General features: G+C 39.5%; 1 protein-coding gene across 1 annotated transcript in view; it reads left to right on the top strand.

The window, feature by feature from the left end:
* ANKRD55 (ankyrin repeat domain 55) overlaps nt 1–12,833 on the top strand; it is a 94,461-nt gene that overhangs the window by 16,309 nt on the left and 65,319 nt on the right. The window contains exon 2 of the mRNA XM_045565673.1: nt 9,484–9,606. Within this exon, the coding sequence (XP_045421629.1) occupies nt 9,484–9,606 (123 nt within the window). The remainder of the gene's footprint in view (nt 1–9,483; nt 9,607–12,833) is intronic.

Genomic DNA, 12,833 nt, shown 5'->3' with positions numbered 1-12,833 from the left:
CCCCACGGACACAGAGACGCCAAGATTCAAAGAAACACAACATGTGTTGCCTCACAAATTGGGTTATGAAGAAAGATCTGAGTGTGGCCAAATATTTATCCTTGAGATAATATTGTTGCAAGACTTCCTCCCCACAGATTGAAGTCCCTCCTTTTCCACTCCCACAGCAGGAAGATTGCTTTGAGTATTTGTTCTCTTAGCTGGTACATGCAGAAAACCTGGATCTATTTTTCTCTTTAAAATGTTAGAAAGAAACTCCTTCTCTTCTTCCCATATGACTGACACTTCATAAAGCATTCTTAAAGTCTCAGGCAATACAGCCTGAGGGACTGAAGGGGAAAACATGAGAAACAGTAAAATGTTTCAATTCACAAAATCACTACAGACTGCTGCACAAGGCAAAGGGTCTCATTAAGGGAAAAGAAGACTGAGATGCCATATATGTCAAAGCAGTGACTTGGATAATCATAATTGACACACTTGGAGTACTTACTCTGTGTCAGTCACTGCTCTAGTTTATATGGATTAACTCATTTAGCTCTCAGAACAGCCCTGCAAGGTGGGCACTATTCTTACCTCATTTGTCAAGTGAAGAATGGACACAGAGAGGTTAAGCAACTCACCTAAGGTCATGTAGCTACCAGGTAAGTGGCAGTGCCAGAGTCAAACTCTGGAGATTAGGTCCCAGAGCCTGTGCTCTCACCATTTTCCTGCACTGCCTCCAGGTGTGTATGCTGTGTGTCATGTAATATATACGATAAGCATCACATGAGACTAATTTGTTTCAATACCAGCCAGCTGTATCACTGACCTTAAACTTGTTCCTTCGTGGCCAGAAAGGTCCAGTCTGGCTCTTAATTCTAACCCAGCAGATCTGGCAGCATCCTGGCCAGGGCCCAAGTCAAGGCCTACAGAGACTCTTTTTGTCACCAGTGGGTGGCAATGTTGTCACATGGAGCTATCGGGGTGCAGTGTAGGCCTCGAACCTTCCCTACAGGTGGAAAGGACTCACCACTTTATGAATAGGTCATTCTGGGTAGTTCCAAGAATGCAATTTCTCTACTGTTCCCAAGGCATCCAGGAAAATCCTGCAGAGGAGAGAGAGATCTGAATTAGGAAACTAGTCACTGAAGTGATTCTTCCCCTGTCGTGCCATGGTATCTCTGGTATGTCTCAATCATAAATAGACATTTGTCTTCTCACTGGGACATGTCTTTCTTAAGGACAGAGATTCTACCACGTTTGTAACTACAATTTTACTAGCCTATGGTAGATGTTGGGTAAATGGATGAATGAATAAATTTCAGTTTTTCAGAGGCAATCAGTTCTACTCCCAGGAATAATCTAAGAAAAACCTGTGGAGCCCTTTGTACTTGCCCAAAATGAATCCAGACTTCACTGGTAACTCTAGGGTGGGTTCAATCACTCAGGGATCCTCAGAATAGAATAAACCAAAGAAAGCCTGCCCAAACCAGCCTGGTCTGGACTCCAATTGCAATACCCAGTCTGCACTTACACTGACAGGGCCCTTCCACAAAAGGGTCACAGCTTAAGCAGAACAAGTGTCAAAATGACCTCTGGGTAATTTCAGTAAAATGGACCCAGTAGTTGATGCAGTCAAGGGATTTCCCACAGAACTCCATAATAACCCAAGGGCAGAGCCACCATGTAAAGCTCTAGAAAAGCAGCCCATGTTTGTGTAAAATCTGAGAAGCTCTGAGGAAAGTCCTCTAATCCAAAACATTTCTAATAGCCTGTCATACATCTGAAATCCCAGTATTAATGCTAGGCCCTTGGGATTAGATAATCTGTGATACATCCAGAAACCAGTTAGGTTTTTTGACCATGAAAAATAATTGGAAGAGATGATTTCAAGAATGTCCGTCCTTCTAATTTTTAGGTAAAAATTAATAAAAATTTAATATATATATCTGTTTTTTTTAAATCTACTAGAGGATTTATAAAGGTCAAAATTAGCACAACCCATACTTTTTTTCTTTTTTTGAACTTTATCAAATACAAAGGACTTGTTTTCTTGGTTACGGACACTATATATCTATCCTTTCAGTAGCAGTATATTAAAACTGGTAAGTCCCACTCTTCACTCACTATTTAAGAAGAAAGAAAACCCTTGGTTTACTTCGATGAGTATAAAAGAATATAAATTCATTATAGAGAATTTGAAACATGTAGAATATTCTGAAGAATAGCCAAGAGGTTATCTCTGTCGACTTTGATGCATGTTCTTACAGTCTTTTACATATTTCACATAGACATGTACATATATAATTTTTTATAAAATATAATCTACATCTCTTCACATGCTTGTTTCTTCCTATTTCTTCATGTCTTTTCCACCATTTTCTCTGCTTTCAAAGTCTCCCATTCTATGTGCATCCTGGAATCTCTCTTTATGCACCTGTGCATAAGTGTGTTTTAGCTTTCACACAGTTAGAGAGGTAAGAGCCATTCAAACCATGCTTCTTCCCTAAGAAGCAGGGAAAAAAGATAGATGATAAGTAGATTAGATAGTTAGATAGATAGATAGATAGATAAGGAAGGTGAGAGGAAAGGATCTATGTGTTGTTTGTTTATGTAGATCTTTTGGCTATCTTAAGTGGCTTTGTGATCTTCAGTAGAAAAAAAATTTCCTGCCCCCACTTTAGATTCCATAAGAACCATCAGTCATTCTTCTCTTTGTACCTGTTATTTCCACATCGTGCTTCCTTATTTCTTCAGAAATTCTTTGAACAGTCTCCAAGTTTAGGCATAATTATTTGCATTGACCACAATTTGGATTGGCTGTTTCTACACACCCTCTAGGGAAGCTCTTTCATTTCCTATTTCCCAATCGCTCTGTGGTTGAGTATCCTCTCGCAGGGCTAGAAGGAACTCTGAAGTACATTCTGTTCTGCTTCACAACTCTTCCCTTTCCCCTAACCTGTGCTTCACTCTGTGTCTGAATTCCTTCCCAACAAGCTTTGTTGGTGGCCATCCAGTCAAAATTGGCCTTCTCCAAAGACAGGAAGATCACTACCTCTTGACATGACTTAGACCATTTTTATAAAGCCCTAACAATTGAAATACCAGTCTGTCACTCTCACTCACTGCTATTTCTAACTGCTGAAATCTCACAGAGCAATTTAACAAAAAAAAATTATCTGCATAACAGCCCTTTAAATAAAAATCCTATTTACAATAGCATGAAAAAGAATAAAATATTTAGGAATCAACTTAACCAAGGAGGCAAAAGAAAACTTGTATTCTGAAAACTAAAAAGCATTGCTGAAAGAAATTAAAGACATCTTGTGTTTCATGGATTAGAAAACTTAATATTGTTAAGATGTCAATATTAACCCACAGTAATCTACAGGTTCAATACAATCTCTATCAAAGTCCCAATGATGTGTCTTGCAGAAACAGAAAAATCCATCCTAAAATTCATATGGAATCTCAAGGGACCCACAAATAGCCAAAACAATCTTTAAAAAGAACAAAGTTGGAAGTCTCACACTTCCTGATTTCAAAACTTACTACAAAGCTGGCGTAAAAACAGACATATAGATCAAGGGAATAGAACTGAGAATCCAGAAATAATCCCATACAACTATGGTCAACTGATCTTTGACAAGAGTATAAGACCATTCAATAGGGAAAGAATCATTGCTATGGTTTGAATGTCTCCACCAAAACGCATGCTAAAATGTAACTGCCATTGTAACAGTATTAAGAGGTGGAGCCTTTAAGAGGTGATTCGGCCATGAGGGCTCTGCCCCCATGAATGGAAAATAATGGATAAACAAAATGTGGTACATATACAATTAAATATTATCCAGCATTAGAAAGGAAGAAAACTCTAACACATGCCACCACATGGAGGAATCTTGGGGACATTATGCTACGTGAAATAAGCCAGTCACAAAAGGACAAATATTGTTGATTCCATGCCTATGAGGTGCCAGAGTAGTCAAATTCATAGATGGGAAGAGGAATGGTGATTTCCAGGGGCTGAGGGCAAGGAAGAATGAGGAGTTGTTTAATGAGTACAGAGTATTAGAAGATGAGAAAAGGCTGGGTGAGGTGGCTCACGCCTGTAATCCTAGCACTCTGGGAGGCCGAGGCCAGTGGATTGCTTGAGCTCAGGAGTTTGAGACCAGCCTGAGCAAGAGCGAGACCCCATCGCTACTAAAAATAGAAAGAAGTTAGCTGGACAACTAAAAATATATAGAAAAAATTAGCCGGGCATGGTGGCGCATGCCTGTAGTCCCAGTTACTTGGGAGGCTGAGGCAGGAGGATCACTTAGGCCCAGGAATTTGAGGTTGCTGTGAGCTAGGCTGATGCCGTGGCACTCTAGCCGGGGCAACAGAGTGAGACTCTGTCTCAAAAAAAAAAAAAAAAAGAAGAAGGAGATGAGAAGAATTCTGGAGATGAATGGTGGTGATGGTTACACAACAATGTGAGTGTACACAATGCCACTGAACTGCATTAAACTGAACACTTAAAAATGGTTAAAAAGGTAAATTTTATGTTATGTATTTTTACCACAGTTTTTTTAATTAAAAACAAAGCTCTTTAGATATCTGAAGGCTACTATCATTATCGCACAGAATAATCTTCAAAGTAAACACATTTATTTCCTCAACTGTTCTTCATGTGCCATGAATGAAGTTCATTCATATCCCATTCTGATCACTGTCCTCTGAATGTTCTCCAGCCACCTATAGCCCTATTTAATCCACGGGCCATAAATTCAATGACATCAATCAGTGAAGAATGGAAAGTGCCAATCACCTCCTTCAATATGGTTATGAGGCTATTAATGATGCAATCAAAGTTCCTACTAATTTATTAAAACACTGATAATTTCTATAGAGCTAACTGTCCAGCTAAAACCCTAAGTTCTTTTTTAATGTGCCACTCCTAAAACTTTTTATCAGACAGAACTCTTTCAGTAATTAAAAAGAAAATAAAAACAAGCACAAAAAATTTATATAAACTGACTTAAGCTGGATCCATTACATCATCTGACTTCAAATTATACGACAAAGCCATAGTAACCAAAACAGCATGAAACAGACCTGAAAGACCAATGGAACAGAATAGAGAACCCAGAAATAAACCCACGCATTTACAGTCAACTCATTTTCGACAAAGGCACCAAGAACATACACTGAGGAAAGGATAGTCTCTTTGATAAATGGTGCTGGGAAAATAGGATATCCATATGCAGGAAAATGAAACTAGACCCCTATCTCTCACCACAAACCAAAATCAAATCAAAATGGATTGAGGACTTAAATGTAAGACCTGAAACTATAAAACTACTAGAAGAAAATATTGGGGAAACACTTCAAGACATTGGTCTAGGCAAAGACTTTCTGAGTAAGACCTCAAAAGCCAAGTCAACCGAAAGCAAATATTGACAAATGAGATCACATTAAGCTAAAAAGCTTCTGCACAGCAAAGGAAATAATCAAGAAAGTGAAGAGACAACCCACAGAATGGAAGAAAATACTTGCAAATTATTCAACTGACAAGGGATTAATAACCAGAATATATAAGGCACTCCACTCAATAGCAAAAAATATAAATAATCCCATTAAAAATGGGCAAAAGATCTGAATATAGACGTCTCAAAAGGAGATATACAAATGGCCAACAGATATATGAAAAAAATGCTCAACATTAATCATCAGGAAAATGCAAATCAAAGCCATAATGATATAACATCTTACCCCAGTTATTATGGCTATTATAAAAAAGACAGAAAATACCAAGTGCTGGCCAGGATGCAGAGAAACAGGAACACTTAGACACTGTTAGTGAGAATGTACATTAGTACAACCACTACAGAAGACAGTATGCCGTTTCCTCAAAAAAACAAAAATAGAACTACCATATGATCTGGCAATCCCACTGCTGGGTATATATCCAAAAGAAAAGAAATCAGTATGTCGAAGAAATATCTGCACTGCATGTTTATTGCAGCACTGTTCACAACAGTCAAGATATGAAATCAACCGAAGTGTCCGTCAATAGATGAATGGATAAAGAAAATGTGCCATATATATATATATTTATGTATATATACACACACACACACATAAAGGAATATTATTCCACCATAAAAAAGAATGAAATCCAGTCACTTGCAACAACATCGATGCATCTAGAGGACATTATATTAAGTGAAATAAGCAAGGCACAGAAAGACAAATGTCACATGTTTTCATTCATATATGGGAGCTAAAAAAATTGAGCTCATGGAAGTTGTGAATAGAATGGTGGTTACCAAAAGCTGGGAAGGCTAGTGGGGAGGGGGTGATAGACAGTGGTTGATTGATTAGTGGGTCCAAATATATAGTTAGATAGAAGGAATAAGATCTAGTGTTTGGTAGCACAATAGGGCAATTATAATTAACAATATTTATTGTGTATTTCAAACTATCTAGAGGAGTAGATTCAGAATGTTCCCAACACAAAGAAATATTATAATAAATGTTTGAGATGATGGATATCCCAATTACCCAGATTTGATCATTACATATTGTATGCTTGTATCAAAATATCACCTGTACCCCATAAATATGTACAATTAGTATGTGTCCATAAAAATTAAGAATAAAAAAATTAATTAAAAAATTGACAAGCAAAAAAAGAGTTTATCAACATATGTAAATGTGCTAGAGACAATGCTAGCTTAAGGTTTGTCTTGATTCAATAGATCAAATGATGTCACCAGATCTCAACTATTTTCTTCTCTTGACCCAGATCTGCTACTTTTGTGTTGTCTTCATTCTTCTTAAGATATCACCGAGTGGTTCCCAGTTTCATGGGTGGTGGAACAAAATAAGAATATTATTCCCAACAATCCCAGTCAACATATCATTGCTTTTCATGGGCTCTGATTGAATCACATCCCTGAATCAGTCTCTGTGACCAGAATAATGCTAGTGCTGAGTGTCTTTGTTCTAGGCCATGTGTTCTGCCCCTGACCAGGGATGTAGTCAATTCCACTGAATTAGCTCATGGGCTGAAAGTGGAGAGGACGTGGTCCCTAGAAAATAATCAGGCCAAGGTTATCAGCAGGATAAAGGGATACTGGGCAATAAAACAACATATTCAACCACCCTTAAATTAGTTCAACTGGGTATTTTATGGACTAAGATATGTTATCCTATATATATCCCTATTACATATGATCTTATTAGAATCCTTCCAGCAAGATATTTTAGGGATCCTAATTCTATCAGGCAATGCATTCATTGTTTCTCTTATCTGTATGTATTCCACAGTAATAAATGTGCCTTACATATTCTATCGTACTCAATGAACAGATTGTCAATATATTTATATATATTATATAACCACATGATATGACATATAAACAGACTATGAACACAGAGCTCCTCAACCCACCCCAGGCTCTTCCTTCAGAAGTGATACCCCCGGCATCTCTGGATGTGGTCGTACAACCAGATACCAGGCCCATCTTTGTTAAGTCTGGGCCCTATTTCTTGTGCCCAGAGATTATTAGTGAGCAATCTTAACAAAATGTCTAGACTGCTAGGAAGGTTTCTAATGGAGAGTTAATGTTCTACTCGAAGTATGGATTCTTTATCTAGTCATCATCTAAGAGAGACTTTTTTCTCTACATGTCCCAGATTTCTAATGCTTTCTAAACACATTTTTCAAAAGTAGCAGCAGTAGTAGCAAAGTATATATACTGCTTATTATATGCCAGGCCCTGTTCTAAAAGCACATAGGATTAAATATTAACTCATTTTTCCCTCACAACAAACTTATGAGCTAGGTAGGAGCTGTCACAATCTTCATCATCGCCATTTCAAAGACAAGGAAACTAAGGCCCAGAGAGGGAAACTGGCCCGAATTCCCACAGCTGGTCAGTACAAGCCCTCATTTATACCCAAGTTGCCTGGCTCTGTAGTCCTTGCACTTATCACAGAAGTGGCGTTTGATCCTGACACCTCTTGTCTCCCACTTAAGCCCCTAGGCAAACATGCAGGTGCATCTGCTTTAAAAAAAAAAAAATTACCATGGAAAAATTAGGGAGCAACCACTCACTTTACAAAACAGTTTGTCATCATAAGTGAACCATTTTCAATAACAAGTTCCTTCTGGGACAGGTCAACCAGTTAAAGTTCATTTATGACATCCCAGAAACCAAGCCAAAGGGTTAGGACTACTTCCAACTAAAGATCAATGAGAACTGAAAAGATCTCTGGTTAATGTTCACATTAGTAGAAAAATGCAACTGAAAAAAACTTGTCTTACAAACCTGTCTTTTCCCTGAACGATGGCTATGCTTAGGGAGGAAAAAAAAAAAAAACACGTGTGGGAGAAGTTGTGTAAGCAAAGGAGCTCAGCACAGCCTCTCACCGGGGTCTCCCGGTGAGCTCAGCCTCTCAGGCCTTCCTGCGCTCCCTCACGCTCATCTGACCCACAGTGCTGTTGTTGCCTTTGACAGTACTATTAGTCAGTTCAATCATGCACAAAGGTGTAATGCAGGTGGCTATTAAATTCAAAGGAGTTGCATACAGCTCTGTTTCTTCCAGAGATTCCATCTCATGATGCTCCAGGTGGTTGAAATGAAGGGGCTTTCATGCAGGGGCAACATGCAGAGATGAGGTCGGGTTCAAAGAACATACTAGGGATGTTGAAGAACCCCAGACTAACACCGGTGGGAAGCCGTTACCACCTGCGCAGCTGAAGGAGCATGGGAGGGGACAGTATTATCAGGGAGCCCAGCCAGAGGAGAGGAAGAGCATCCTGGCGGGAAGGAGGCAGCTACTGCTAAATGCTGCACTAGGAGAGGGCAGGAAGAAGTGCCCCATCTCTTTCCTCCCCCCAGCCTCCTGCCTCTCACAGGCAAGCGAGAGGGTGAGGGAGCCCAGGGGATGCAGCCAGCAAGCGTCAGCCCTCAGGGCACAGAGCAGGGCAGGAAAGGGTGGTGAGTACATCTAGAGGACAGAGGATGAGGAGCACTATGTCTCTTTCAAAGGTGGGTAAACTAAAAAAGGGCTTCTGTTGTGAATGGCACACATAGGGCAACTCGATTGCTCTTTGTGCAGAATCAACATCAAAGGTGGGTAAACTGAGTCACTGAGAGGAAAAGTAATGTTTCAGGTCAAAAAGGGCAACCCAGAACCAGGACGAAGGCCCACTTCCCTCTCTGGTCACTGATTTCAAGAAGCCTGAATGCCTGGAGAGAATCATAAAATCTCAAAGGACATCTAATCTCTCAGGCTCCTTTGCAGTATAATGGCTTTACAAATGGCCCACAGTGGTCCACCTTTTTTCAGAAGTGGTGAGGCTGTGCGTGATCAGGATGACTCAGTCTTCTGCCTGGATTCACTAGAGAGGTTTTAATGAATCACTTGTGTGGGTGATGACTTGGGTGTTGTTATTTTTTCAGTGAACTCGCTCCACTCACTAACATTGTATCTGTTTGGTGCACAAAGGTGACTCATCTGAGGAAGTCGACCTGACCGTGGTTTATCAGGCAGCGTCTAATGGAGATGTCAATGCTCTGACTGCAGTGATTCGGGAAGACCCTTCCATCCTAGAGTGCTGTGACAGTGAAGGTGAGATATTTATGCATTTCGAATCCAGAATGTTCTGCTCTATCGTTTTAGAGAGGGTGTTCAGAGGTGAGCAATGTGAATAAAATAATATATGACTAGCCACTTTCATACTGTAGCTAGGTGCAGATACCTCAGTATTTCTTCAATAAGAGTGTTGAACACAACACTTCAAAATCTTTCCCATCACCTCTTCTAATGAAGTCAGTTAGTTTGAGTTTATTTCCAATATCTCTGAATGACCAAAGTAGACAGGCCAAGTAGTTAGAAAAGAGTATGGAAAGAAACAGGCTGCCTTTGGTAGCAGTGGAGGTTGAGAAAATGTAACTGCTAAAGGCTTGCCAGAAGCAGAACAAGGACTTCTGCTTCTGGGAAGATGAAGTAGATTTACTTTTCCCCTAATCTTTCTGCTAATATAACTAAAAACCCTGAACATTATATAAAAATGTACGAAGACTCTGGAAGAAGGAGAGAAAATGACAGACAGGCTGGGACCTTGGGACCCAAGAAATGACATGGTGGTGAGTTCTCTGAGTTTTATTTTTGCCTCTCTTCTATCCCAAAGTAGGAGCTAAAGAAGCTGGCAACCCAGATATGCCAACAGGTACAAATCAGAAAAGCCTAACAAAAGCCAGCTCTCTGTAGCCAAAGGACCAGGAAAGGAACAGCCTAGTAAGACAGAAAACTTTTTAGCCAATAGTATCTCTACTCCAGCCAAACACCACAAAAAAAAACCATGACCCCAGCCCCACCCATTGAGCAAAGACCCAGTGGGGAGACTGGACCTCCACCCCCACCTGGCAGGAATGAAGTGCCCCTCCCCTACATCCTGAATGGAGTCACAGAGTTGACTTGTTGAGAGTTAGGACTTTCACAACCACCCAGCTATCATGAGGAGTCCCTTCCTCAGATGCCAATGGAAGCCACATAGGGAACCTGGACTTCTCATCCCACCTTGCAATAATGAGGTGGCACCCCATTCCCTTCCCCTTTGGAGTAGTGTCAAAGGAAGCCAGCTAAAATAGAAGGTTTAAGTAAGACCAGGAAATAATAGCCAGAATGTCCAAGTTTCAATAGAAAATTACTTATACCAAGAAGCAGGAAGCTCTCAAACTGAATGGAAAAAGACAATCAATGGATGCCAACACTAAGATGATGGAAATGTTAGCATTATCTGACAAAGATTTTCAAATAGCCATGACAAAAGTGCTCCAATGAGCAATTGAAGACATGCTTGAAACAAATGAAAAAAATAGAAAGTATCAACAAAGAAACAAAAGATATAAAGAAGAACCAAATGGGAATTTTTAGAAGTGAAAATACAATAATCACAATTTAAAAACTCAATGGATAAGCTCAAGAGTAGAATGAGGTTGCCAAGGAAAGAATCAATGAACTTGAAAATAGAACAAAAAGAAATATCCAATGGGAAATAGATAATCTGAATAGCCCTATAACTAGGAAATTGAATTCATAATTTTAAAATTCTCCAAAATGCCTAGGCAGGCATTGAAACCATCAGGCCTAGATGGTTTCACTGGTGGTTTCTACAAACTTTTAAAGAATAATCAGCATTGATTTTACATAATCTCTTCTAAAGAAGAGAAGAGGAGAAAATACTTTTCAGTTATTTTTATGAGATAGTATTACTACGATATCAAAACCAGACAAAGATGATTTAAAAAAAACTATATACCAATAGTCCTCATGAATATAGATGCAAAAATCCTTAATAAAATATTAGCAAATAGAATTCATTAATATGTAAAAGGAATTCTACACCATGACCAAGAAAGGTTTGTTCTAGGGATGTAAGTCTGGTTCAATATTTAAAGTCAATGTAATTCACCAAATTGATCAGCTAAAGAAGAAAACTCACATGTTCATATTGATACAAAAAAAGCATTTGACAAAATTTAACACACATTCATAATAAAACATCTCAGTAAAATAGAAATAGACTGGACATAGTGGCTCATGCCTGTAGTCCCAGCACTTTGAGAGGCTGAAGCAGGAGGATCACTTGAGGCCAGGAGTTCAGGGGTGCAATGAGCTATGATGGTGCCACTGTACACCACCCTGGGTGACAGAATAAGACCCTGTCTCTAAAAAAAAAAAAAAAAAAAAAAAAAAACAGAAGAATACAGACACAGAAACAGACACACACAGCAAGTTGGCCATGTGAAGACTGAGGCAGAGATTAGAGTTATTGACATTATTGGACCTTCCACAAGCCAAGGAATACCTTGGAGGTATGCAATACAATGGAGAGTCAGGGAGGTGTTCTCTGAAGAAGTTTACATGTAAGCTAGGATCTCAAGATAGATATAAATTAGCCAGAAAGAACATGTAACCTTATGAAAGTAATATCTAGAAATTCTTTAGCTTTATCTAATGAACATTTCAGATTCACAGATTGCTTCAATAATTGCCTATTGCAGCATGTTTTTTTTTTTTGTCTCCCAATAGTTATGAAGGAAGGAAAGAGAAAGAGAGGGAAGAAGGAAGGAAGGGAGGGAGAGGGGGGAAGGAAATTTTGCAACTATTTTAAGACATAGCACTTCATGGCTGCTTTTACCCAGTACAGATGCTGAAAGAATATTAGAAGGAGAGAGATTTGGAAAGAAATTGGGATGCTGGTGGCGATCTTTCAGTGAGAACAGCAGTCCCGGGGTTTACCATTCTCAGGGATTTCTGAGGGTCATAGCTACAGTTCATCTGCAGAAGAACTGCAATCTCCACATGAATCTCCAATCAAAAGACATGTAAATAAGTCTTAGCTGGGCAAAGGATTATGTCTGAGGTTTGGTTTCTTTGCCCAAAAGAAAGTGAAGCACCTGGATTCTGGATCACAAGGCTGGCTGTCCCAACAGCCCTGCAAAGTTAATCAGAATGTGCAATTTCATCTCTATTTTTATTCAGGAAGAAAACACGTAAAAACCCAAATGCCTTGGCCTATACTGATTCAGAAAACAGAGAAGCATTTCAGTACAGGTGGCCCCTTTTAGCAAGAATTCATGCAACCCAAGGCTGGGCCACCATTGCTGCCCTTTAGCACCCACTACCTCCAATAAAAGCATCCTCAACCCGTCTACCTCGCTGGGGCTGCTATCCGAAGGCACTCCAGATTCTGCCCTGTTCAAGCCAAGTCACGATAAACCTGCCCCTTATGTCCCAAAGTATGCTGATCCCTGAGGCAGTCATAAGCAATTTTTGTCATCTGCCCAAAA

The sequence above is a fragment of the Lemur catta genome, chromosome 12 (genome assembly GCF_020740605.2).
Source record: "Lemur catta isolate mLemCat1 chromosome 12, mLemCat1.pri, whole genome shotgun sequence".
NCBI classification, from domain to species: Eukaryota; Metazoa; Chordata; class Mammalia; order Primates; family Lemuridae; genus Lemur; species Lemur catta.
Note: the sequence above shows the minus strand (reverse complement) of the source record. Positions and strands in the feature narration are given on the sequence as shown.